Raw genomic sequence first — 12,566 nt, 5'->3', positions numbered from 1 at the left:
AACTCTCCAGAACAATATATATAAATATAAACATCGTACATATTCCATTTATTCCACAAACAGGGTTAACAGACAGAAAGAACAACAGTCAGACAATAAACATTCATGAGTATCATCATTGTAAATAAAACCTTATAATGAGAATACATAAACTTCAGAAGTGAGGTCCAGGATTCGTAAGAGATTAATTACCAATCAAATATAGGTTTGAGAGTGAGTGAGTGACTAGGGTTTAACACAGCTTTGATCAGTGAGTGAGTGAGTGAGTATGGTTTTACGCCGCTTTTAGCAATACTCCAGCAATATTACAGCGGGGGACACCAGAAATGGGCTTCACACATTGTACCCATTTCGGGAATCGAACCCCGGTCTTCGGCATGACGAGCTAACGCTTTAACCACTAGGCTACCCGACCGCCCCCCTTTGATCAGTGTATCAGTTCAGATATATACATCACCAGCAACTTGAGTGAGCGAGTTGGGTTTAACATCGCTTTGAACAGTATTCCAGTTATGTCACGGCGTGTCCGCTTAATGTGGGTGGAAAGCCTGGAGTGATGCAGGTCTCAGACGTTTACCACTTTGGTGAAACCCATGGATACGGATATGGTACTGACAAACCTACTGTAGACATCCTGGTAGGTCTATATATCCTACTGTAGACATCCTGGTAGGTCTATATATCCCACTGCAGACATCCTGGTAGGTCTATATATCCTACTGTAGACATCCTGGTAGGTCTATATATCCTACTGCAGCATCATCTTAGGTCTATATATTCTACTGTAGACATCCTGGTAGGTTTATATATCCCACTGCAGACATCCTGGTAGGTCTATATATCCTACTGTAGACATCCTGGTAGGTCTATATATCCTACTGTAGACATCCTGGTAGGTCTATATATCCTACTGTAGACATACTGGTAGGTCTATATATCCTACTGTAGACATACTGGTAGGTCTATATATCTTACTGTAGACATCCTGGTAGGTCTATATATCCTACTGTAGACATCCTGGTAGGTCTATATATCCTACTGTAGACATACTGGTAGGTCTATATATCCTACTGTAGACATCTTGGTAGGTCTATATATCTTACTGTAGACATCCTGGTAGGGCTATATATCCTACTGTAGACATCCTGGTAGGTCTATATATCCTACTGTAGACATCCTGGTAGGTCTATATATCCTACTGTAGACATACTGGTAGGTCTATATATCCTACTGTAGACATCGTGGTAGGTCTATATATCCTACTGTAGACATCCTGGTAGATCTATATATCCTACTGTAGACAGCCTGGTAGGTCTAAATATGCTACTGTAGACATCCCAGTAGGTCTATAGATCCTACTGTAGACATCTTGGTAGGTCTATATATCCTACTTTAGACATCCTGGTAGGTCTATATATCCTACTGTAGACATCCTGGTAGGTCTATATATCCTACTGTAGACATCCTGGTAGGTCTATATATCCTACTGTAGACATCCCTGTAGGTCTATATATCCTACTGTAGACATCTTGGTAGGTTTATATATCCTACTTTAGACATCCTGGTAGGTCTATATATCCTATTGTAGACATCCTGGTAGGTCTATATATCCTACTGTAGACATCCTGGTAGGTCTAAATATGCTACTACAGACATCCCAGTAGGTCTATATATCCTACTGTAGATATCCTGGTAGGTCTATATATCCTACTGTAGATATCCCAGTAGGTCTATATATCCTACTGTAGATATCCTGGTAGGTCTATATATCCTACTGTAGATATCCCAGTAGGTCTATATATCCTACTGTAGACATCCTGGTAGGTCTATATATCCTACTGTAGACATCGTGGTAGGTCTAAATATGCTACTATAGACATCCCGGTAGGTCTATATATCCTACTGAAGACATCTTGACATTTTTCTTGTATTGGCAAATTCAAAACATGCTGATTGGGCCAAGAAGATTCAGGTATATCGATGATCTGATATCGTTCAATAACCATCAAATTGCCAATTTCCTTCCACATATTAAGTGTCGTTATATGATAGAATGAGGTGGTCACTGACAAACAAAGCATTAAAACCTGTTCCTTTTTATTGGTCTTGTTATAAGTGATACAGGTTACGTCTATACAACTAGTTATTACTTTTATATGTTAATACACCTTAACATGAATTGGAAAGTTTTAGTTCCAAATTGGGAATATATACTGACATTTGCTGCAGACTGGGGGCCGAATATATCAGCCTCTGAGCAAGTCTAAATGAATCCCTGGGTACTTGTAACACAGTGAGTGAGTGAGCAAATATGGTTTTACGCCGCTTTAAGCAATATTCCAGCAATATGACGGCAGGGGACACCAGAAATGGGCTTCACACATTGTACCCATATCGGGAATCGAACCTGGGTCTTCGGCGTGACGAGCGAAAGCTTTAACCACTAGGCTACCCGACCGCCCCCTTATAACAAGGATGTTCATTGTGAAGGATGTTGGTCTCATGTTACAGTAAGTCCTCCAGCTGCCTCTAAGGTTGTGTTTTTCATGAAAAAGCCAGGGAAACAAGCATCGCTACCTGCGTGTTACCAGAATGCACATCTTAAACTCAGAAACACTGTAAAAGATGCCTTGCATATTCATATCATCAGAGTATCATTAACATGAATATTCATCAGCAATCAACTCAACTCACTGTAAACATGGTAAATTCCAAACCACTTCAAGTTCACTCATATTAACAATATACACACAAATCAACTGTAGTTGGATGGCAATAGTCTCCCTGACGCAAGAGAATATAGAATTGAGTCCAACTAAAGTTTAGAATGAATTGTCAAGTCTAAATTGCCTCAGTTCTCTTAAATTAAACATTGTTCTGGAATCTATTTAGATTTTACTCTTGGACTACAAAATGTCAGTCGTTGATGGCAAATTTCTCATCGCAAACCACATACTGTATTTGGACGCTTATCAAACACCTCTTCAATGACATGATCCAAACATTTTCATTTTCAAAGTACAATTAGTGCTAATGGGGAAATGTAAGCTTCAAATTTCTTTCATCAGCTTATGAATTTATTCAATATTTCGCAAGACCCCGCAATTCATTCCACAATGTGATCGTTGCACTAAAACTATCATAACTCCCATACTTTAATATAGACCTTTATAGAAAATGGAAACCCATTCCTAGAGTTGGCAGTGATGTAACATACACACAGTAGGAAATATACTTTATCACATTCTCGTCTACTGTTTTTCAATATGAAAACTAAATATAACAAAATATTCTATTCAAAATATAAATATTCTCAAATTCTAATGAAATCCTAACATTCCTGATACAGAATTCACCAACCTTTATAAGGTTTATCAAACACACAAAAAACATTCAACATTATATATATATATATATTTATCATTTAACTAAAGCATTTATCCATGACATAAGCTTATGACATAAAAACATATATGTCATACCCCAATGACATAAGTATGCAAATTAGATAGCCGGAAGTGGGACTTTTTTCGCCGGTGCACGTGAGTAGGTGTTTAAAAACAACATGGATACCTTTGATGTTGGAGACATAATTTCAATTATTCTGCAAAAGTCTTTTCAAGTATTTTGTTTCTCAGCGAAGGAATATGCCATAAAGGAGTTAAGGGGTTGTTAATTTTGGTTTACACGGCTTTTGAAAACATGTATAACTACGCACGATCTATACGTAAGATTTCGACAAGTTGCTGATGTTAATGTTTAATGCAATTATTCCTTAATTGGGAAGCAAAAATGTGAAAATGATAAATAGAATTCATCACTCGTGTTTTTTAATATGGGAAATATCAACCTCGTCCCATTAATCGGTATTTGCCTCGCCAAAGGCTCGGCAAATACCGATTAACTAAGACTCGGTTGATATTTCCCATATTAAAAACACTCGTGATGAATCCTCTATATATATATATATATATATATATATATATATCACAAGAACAAAGAATAAGATCACAATAACACTCATGACAGTCACTTCCTTGAGTTAGTAAAACATCACTATGTGTGAGATATAGAGAATCTCACCCGAGTGTATTTAGATATCAAATATATCAACATGAGTTGATAAAAGTGGGAAAACTCCTAGGCTTGCCAAGGATTTTTTACACTTTTATCACCGAGTGTTGATATATTTGACATAAAAAACACGAGGGTGAGATTTTATTTATCATCCAACATCATTCTTCCAACTTTTTTAGTTTGTAGACAGTAATAAGCAGTGTCTTAAGTGTAAAAAGTACTGCTAACAGCTTCAGTAGCAGAGCCATTAGTGATTTCATTTGATTGTGACGTCATGGTAACCAGTGACGTCACAATGGTCTACAGTGTAGATATCGCTTGATCTCACCCCAGCCATATCTTCTGTGGGAGCCAGTTTTGGATGATAAATATTACATGTCATTAAGATATTCTTCTGAAGGCTCCATAATGCTTTTCCTACTTCAATGCTAAACCTCTACAAAATACTTGTGTATCAAACTGATAGCAATGTATACCAATGACATGATGTCAAATGGCTATGTTCTGATATAATGTACAACTTAAATGAAAATATTAATTTTGCGTATAAATAAAATATTAATTCAAGCACCTGGGAAGAATGTTTAGGTATTTGAAATACAGATATGGTAGGTTGATAATGTTTATTGATTTCAGTGCTGAAAAATACTGATAATGATTAAATTTATTTTTTTTAAACAATCTAACATTGTCTAACATGTTAAAGGTGGTTTATGGTTAAAAACAAACAATTTTATCTGTGACCTTGAAAATTTAACATGTGGATTACAAAGTTTTGCATAAAACAAAAGCAACAATTTTGCTCACATTTCCATTGAAAACTCAATGGCTGGGAAAGTTATTTTCAATTCAACAGCCTTAATGTATATTTGTTTCAGTGCATCACTAGTGCTATATCTGTGACCTGATCAAAGGCCTAACAAAAGTATCACATATAAATATTCTACATTTTCTTAAATGACATACCTTTATCTTATCTTTTATATAATTGTTACAACAAACCAATTTGTTTTCTTATTTTACCAGTAAGTCAACACTGAACATTGCCAAACTAATAACATTAATAATATAATGTTGTGTGAATGAAAATATGGATGAGTCTTTACTAACTTTAGAATGTAAAAATAAATAGATTCAATGTCAAGTGTGATTGGGAAAAAATACCAGTAACATAAACATCTTATTGCTTGTATCTTTGCTTAAACTGTCATTTCAAAAGTATTTTTATGAAATTAACAACATTTTAGCAATGAATACATTTACATTTTTTTATTTAGCCCCTTAATTCCCAATATTCTGCAAAAATAGAAAATAAACTGGAAAGGCCTTATATATATATATATATTTTAAAAAGTACTGATCAGTTGGTGGAACTAGATAATTACTAATGTGGATGAAGGGTGAAGCTGTCAACTGGAATTCTTCTGTTGAAATGCCTCATACCCACGACAAGCTTTCTGCATCGTCGTCAGAAATTGGGGCACACCAGTCTAAAAAGAAAGGTTGATTCACATTCAGTAACAAGTTTAAACACAGACGTTGTGCATTCGGTTCATATTCATGTTGAAAAGAATGTAGGGTTATTTTGAAAAATCTCTGCTGTCAAAATATCAGTGTTTCACTTCTTGAACCATTTAAATGAAACGTGTGGCTTTTGTCAAACTCAGTGGGGCCCCGAGAGGATGCAAACTCTCTATTTGAACCCTCCCCTTAGAAAACATTGTTCAGATTTTGCTAAGGCTGTGCATTAGGTGTGTTTGTGGGGAAGGATGAATGAAGCAAGTGAGTTGGAGTGGGTGAGTGAGTGAGTGTGGTTTTACGCTGCTTCTAGCACGTGGTGTCTTCTTTGGCAAGTGACTTTGTTTCGAAATGTGCCTCTGTTCACGCAGCAATGGTTGGTTGGTTGTTTAATGCTGCCTTGAGCAATATTCCAGCTATATGACGATGGTCTGTAAATAATCGAGTCTGGACAAGACAATCCAGTGATTAATATCATGAGCATCGATCCACGCAATTGGGATCAATGACATGCATCAACCAAGTCAGCGAGCCTGACCACCCGATCATGTTAGTCGCCTCTTACGACATCGCCCAGCAGTGAGTGGTACCCGGTAGGATGAGATGGTAATGTGGCTGATAACCTAGCGCCTCACGGGCAGCTTGGGTTGTATACTCCCAAGGGAGATGAGAATAAATATCAAGTACACACTGACCCATTGATTGGGGTAATAATAGTGTACCGCCATGGGCAACCACATGGTCAATGGAATCTGGCGCATTATAGATGCACTTATTATTTTTATCATTCCAGCAATGTCACGGCGAGGGATGACAGAAATGGGCTTCACACATTGTAACCATGTGGAGAACGAACACAGGCCTTGGCGTGATGGCCTGCTTTGAACAGTGTATCTCACCAATAATTTACTGAACATCGCATCACAATGTAACCAATGTGTATCATGAGATGAAGGAAGATGGCGCATATTTACCTTGGCTGCCCAGTTGATGAGGAAGGTGGGGATCATGCCGCCAGGGTTGTCATAGTAGTGCATGAAGGCTGAAAGTAGTCAAGATAAAGATGCAACACAATCGGTCAAAATGGCACACATCATCTTCTGCATCTTCAATAATCTGGGGGTGGGCTGGGGTTAGGGCGGGCTAAAATGGGATGACCCAGAGTAGGGATGGGCTGGGGTTAGGGCGGGCTAAAATGGGATGGTCCAGGGTAGGGGTGGGCTTGGGTAGGGGCGGGCTAAAATGGGATGGTCCAGGGTAGGGGTGGGCTGGGGTAGGGGCGGGCTAAAATGGGATGATCCAAAGTAGGGGTAGGTTGTGGATGGGCTTAGTTGTGGGTTGTCCTGGGTAGGGTAAGGCATGGTGGTGGTCCAGGGTAGGATTGAGTGGTCCAGCCAGGACAATACAGAGGATAGAAAAGGGTGCTCTCTCATATACATTCATCAGTGAGATTTCCTTCCATGACAATATCCACATCACAAATGTTTCCGTTCCACACCTTTAGTTCCGACCTGTCCATCAGTCATAAGGGCAGCACTCTGGAAGTAGTCGGAGACACGGATGACACCGGACTGCTCGGGAAATGATGCCGAAGTTACGCTCTTTGCCAGGACCACCCACATTTTGTTGTTTTCATAATCAATCTCACGTAGTTCTCGTGAAAACACATACTACATGGCGGTTAAGGAGAAAATAACAATGCAAAAACTCCAGTGGCACTGGTGTGATTAATGTTTTTCATATTCTAACCCAGATCTTCACAGGTCAGTATTTACAACTTCAAAATCAGTAAGTTAGTTGAGTTTAACATTGTCTAAGATGCTTAATGTCTCATTAAACAGTAGGCCCACTGATGCGGGCCTAACACATTTTCAAATTTAGTGAAATCCACGAGCACAGGTATCGCCCTGAAAGACCCAAGCACCATGATCATGATGAATCTTAGATTTGAAGAGAAAGAAAAGCATATCCAGAAAGCACTGAGGAACACAATTACACACACCAAGGCACCATAAGGACCAGTAAAAATTTGTCCTTTAAAAAGGGTTTTGCTATATGTTCTCATTGTAAGGTCTAGTGAAATATATAAAATGTTAGTTTCTATCAATGCATTTAACCAATTAATTATGAGTTGACAGCATACAAATATTCATGAAAATCTTTTGAAATCCAATAGCAAAACAACAATAATTTCCCTTTACAAGTAAGTATCCTTTGCAACATGTATTTATTACAGACCTTCATTTACTGACCAAATGCAGGCACAACACATACCTGAACTCTAGTCTACCGTTGTGAATAATGCATAAACAAGGCACTAGATCTCTCCTTATCTCACATTACATTAAAATACTAGCTTGTGATTGGATAAGAAACAGGCAAATATTTCCATCTAGCCCGTTCTACTCGGTTAAACTTTTGGATATATATTCCAGGTCTGTGTGAATGAAAGTCAGAGAGATAAATTTGTTGTCAACCAATCCCTCGCAGCATATGGTATGATGTACCCTGTGTGTGAGCCCATGTACCCCAAGTCTACACACACAGGCTACATCACACCACAAAAGCCCTAAGAGCAGTTGACAACACACACACACACGTACGCACGCACACACACGAGGGGTGTTCAATAACTTTTGCAACTTCAATATAAGACCAAGTCGCAGTTAAATCACCCACTCTACAGCCCAGACTTAGTCCCCAGTGACGATTTCCTATTCCAGCAAATGAAATCTGCCCTACGTGGAAGACGCTTCCAGGATGACGAGGACAAGGCTGCCACAAAGACGTGGTTAGAGGGCCAATCTGCAGATTTCTATAAAAGTGGTATTAAAAGCTTGAAGGACAAATGGAATAACTGTATTGAGGTAAAAGGAGATTATAGTGAAAAATAAAAGTGCTAAAGATATTCTGCGACTTGGTCTTAAATTGAAGTTGCAAAATTTATTGAACGCCCCTCGTAAACACACACACACACACACACATATTGCTATTGTGAGTTTATGCGACATGCTACACACTTGGCACAGCACACAAGAGGACACAAATTAGAAGTCACCTGAAACAACATTTAAGCAGAATAATTATAAAAAAATGGCTACCATTAGTCTAAAAATATCCAAAAGACTGTACCAAAGGTTGTGAAAATATGAATACCCCATGAATTATAAATTGTGAGTAAATACTCAATGACTCCAAGAATTATCTGGTGCCCTTCCCTTGTTTCTGAGTCCGATGCCAATGAAGCTGCTACAAGGATACATCTCGGTTTGACATGAAGAACGGGTAGTTGATGTTCCAGTAGATCACATCTTGGTCAAGGGTCTTCTCAATCTTTAACTCTGTCAAATACAACATTGTTTGTTTATTTGTTTATTTCTTTGTTGTTTAATGCTGCACTCAACGATATTCCAGTAAATAATCGAGTCTGGACCAGGCAATCCAGTCATTGACATCATCAGCATCGATCCACACAACTGGGATACAATGACATGCATCAAACAAGTCAGCGAGCCTGACCACCCGATCCCGTTAGTCGACTCTTACAACAAGCATAGTCGCCTTTTACGACAAGCATGGGTTGCTAAAGACCTATTCTTCCCCGGATCTTCACGGGTCCAAATACAACAGTGAGTGAGCTGGGGTTGATTAAGAAATTACTTCAATATTTGCATGTGTTTATGGAGGTGCTCTATAAACAAAAAAACTGGTGAGCACACAGTCTAAATACACACATCGGTGTTTATATTTATATATCCATAACCGCAAAAATAGATTGAAGTCAATTCTTATCAAGAAACATGTCAGAAATCAGCTTATTTATTCATCAACACATAAATAACTGTTGACAACAATAAAAAATCTGTGACATTATTCACCACAATAATCGTGATAATGTAACACACGACCCGTCCATTCTATTATGAGCTAATCAGGAAACAGTGGTCTCTGTTACATGGTGTGACCTAATTTGTTTAGGTTGATGGAACGCCAAAAATAGTGGTTGGTTAGCCAATCAAAGGCCACAAAATGACTCGCAATCTATATATCATGTCTAACACTACTTTCAACAATATTCCAGTTACCCTACATCATGGCAAGTCAGTTTGGCGCAGGAGGAGTGGGCGAGCGTGGTTTTATGCTGCGTTAAGCAATATTCCAGCAATATCACGGTGGGGGACACCAGAAATGGGCTTCACACATTGAACCCGTGTGGGGAATCGAACCCGGGTCTTCGGCGTGACGAGCGAAAGCTATAACCACTAGGCTACCCCACCACCCCTGGTGTGGAAGGAAAGCCCAGAGTGATACAGGTCGAAGATGTTTACCATGAGCAGGGCAGGGCAATTCTTATTAAGTGAAGTGAGTGTGGGTGAGTGTGGTTTTATGCTGCATTTAGCAATATTCCAGCAATATCACGGTGGGGGACACCAGAAATGGGCTTCACACATTGTACCCATATCGGGAATCGAACCCGGGTCTTTGGCGTGACGAGCTAACGCTTTAACCACTAGGCTACCCGACCACCCCAATTCTTATTAAGGTTCTTATGTATGTTCTCTTTACAGTAATATCATTCAATTAGGAATTGATTTTCAGTGATTCACTGATTATTTTACATTATAATACAGGTGCACACCTAAGTACCTATATTATTTAAATGAATGTGGCATTTTTTGCCATGCCATACGATTCCGTACCAGATAATTGAGTGCTTCGTCTTAACACAACGCTGTATAAGCTACAAAGAAACAAATACCTTTTACATAACTGTCCCACTGTTTCCTGTATTCTGTATCCATGTAGACTCTGGCACTGATGTCCGGTTGCACATCCTTCATGTAGCCATAGATCTTGTACTCGTACAACCCTGAGGTCTGCGTACACGAAAAACATGAATGCAGTGGTCTAATATATGGCAGTCTGATCACACAACGGCACAATAACCATTACACCATGAAAATTGATATTATGTTCCTATAAGCAGTCTGTACCAAATGCTTTTGGGTCTACTAGCCCAATCTTGTATTTTGACATTATTTTCAGTAGATTTTAGTCATATATGGACCAGTATACTATACTAGATCACAAGAAATTTTACAAGACAGAGGCTTCAAACTTGTGGATAAAATCATAGACTGCTGTATGTGAATACATATACTCATAATATAAAGAAACCATACTACATGTATCTTTAATACAGGTTATTAATGCCACTAATTTTAGAAAGCAGTTGAGACAATAAACTATAACTTTTCATGTTTTTAGACTCCTTTACATTACAAAATGAAAGGTTTGTCAGTATTCAAAGGTGAATTGGTTAAGAGTGGGCATAAAAAATCCACTATGAAGGGCTGGGACGGATAACTTGGGTACTTGAGTCAGGTGGGTCCGGAGTAGGACCCGGGTACCCACAGTTCTACCAACACCCGTGGTAAGTCACGTGATATATTGTTTATTGCCAAATACTCACTATAGCTCAGTGGTTACACTTCAAGTCGCTAATGATCTCATTTCTTTCTGATGATGCACACGTTCCTTTTTACTTGTATACATTTGAGTAACGATAAAGCTTTAGTCAACTTCAGTGCACACATGATCTGATTGTTTGATACATGTATGTAAAGAGTTTTTGCCAGGCCTGCGGTAAAACAATTCACTATCAGACATTTTGTTACCAACTCTTGAGATTACAGCGGGTCCCCGGGTAGGGTGGGGGTAATAGGTGTTTGGGTACCTGGGTAGTTAATCTGGACTCGTCCCAGCCCTACCAACACGCATATGATGTAATTTGCAATCAGTCGGAGCTTGTTAAGGCCTGTGCAAAATTACCATCAGACTTTAGCAGAACATCGTGAATGAAGCTGTGAATCATAGTTATGTTTTAGCGAGCAGTGAATGTCAGCATGTCAGACAGTAAAACTAAAAGCAGACCAGAGAATACATAGTTACAATTTAATTTTGAAGCTAATTAATTTACACAGAATGGAGTACCCTCAAGTAACCTTGATTTGTGGATATAAGGAAAGTTCACCCAAACTCTATGAAAACGAAAAAAAGCTATACGAGATGGCCTGAAAATGTTGCCATAGTTTTTTAATTTTAACAGACGGCAGCACCTCAATGCACGTGACTTATGTTTATTGACATCTACACAAGCAGACGACGAGATGTGAGAAGGATGGTGCTTACAGTATATATTTTATTGGATATTTTGGAAATATGAAATTTGGTATTAGTGATCTAGGGCTATTTATCTCAGTGTTGGACATTTGGTTTTTCTGTACTTATGTGTAATGCAGCGATTCGGAACACTTTGTCAGCAAGGCGTGGCAGTGTGTGTACATCCAAAGTACCGCTGTGTGACGACATACGAGACTTAATTTACGAGATATCACGATAATTACCACGATCCCCGAATTTAGGTAATTGTTCTGTAGTTAATGTTTGTTATGGAATTCATTTTTCAAATTCGATTTCACAGATAAATTGGACAAGGCTGAGAATGAGAACTTGCATCTGAAAAACCATTGCTGGTGTCGAAATATTATTTTCCAAAACTCCATAGTTACCTGACACTGCTATGGTTACATATTTTCAATTTTGTCACAAAAAAATATTTTCCTACTTTTCTGACCTGTCAAACTAAACAATTCCATCTGAGTTATAAACTTAAACTACCAATGCCAATATAAGTGACCCGTTATTCGATTAAACTTACCTCGTTATAAAGCCTGTAGATCGTGACATCGTTTGACTCCACGAAATATTCCCAACCGTCCAACTGGGGCGATAGAAGTTCTTTGCAAGCTTGGTTGTACTGTTCATCCGAGAACATCATTGTTGAACTAGATGTTGTTTCAACTGGCCTCGGGTCAAATGTTGTGATGTTTTTAAGTGGCTGGTTCACTTCCTTCGTCAACACATGCTCTGACAGGCTTGTTGAATAAGGTGTATTGATTTGTTATCGT

At 38.6% G+C, this 12,566-nt stretch overlaps 1 protein-coding gene across 1 annotated transcript; it reads right to left on the bottom strand.

Annotated features, from left to right (window-relative positions):
* Positions 1-3,980: 3,980 nt before the first annotated feature.
* On the bottom strand, positions 3,981-12,566 carry LOC139465254 (phosphatidylcholine transfer protein-like). Its single transcript, XM_071246932.1, has 6 exons — positions 12,317-12,566; positions 10,355-10,472; positions 8,857-8,936; positions 7,094-7,265; positions 6,570-6,637; positions 3,981-5,567 (listed from the first exon to the last, which is right to left on the bottom strand). Exons 1-6 carry the CDS (start codon positions 12,434-12,436, stop codon positions 5,487-5,489), a joined length of 639 nt encoding a protein of 212 aa, XP_071103033.1. The 5' UTR covers positions 12,437-12,566; the 3' UTR covers positions 3,981-5,486.

This window comes from Haliotis cracherodii, unplaced genomic scaffold (assembly GCF_022045235.1).
Source record: "Haliotis cracherodii isolate W230 unplaced genomic scaffold, xgHalCrac1.p SCAF_18, whole genome shotgun sequence".
Lineage (NCBI taxonomy): Eukaryota > Metazoa > Mollusca > Gastropoda > Lepetellida > Haliotidae > Haliotis > Haliotis cracherodii.
The sequence above is the reverse complement of the archived record's forward strand: the minus strand, read 5'-3'. Positions and strand labels throughout refer to the sequence as shown.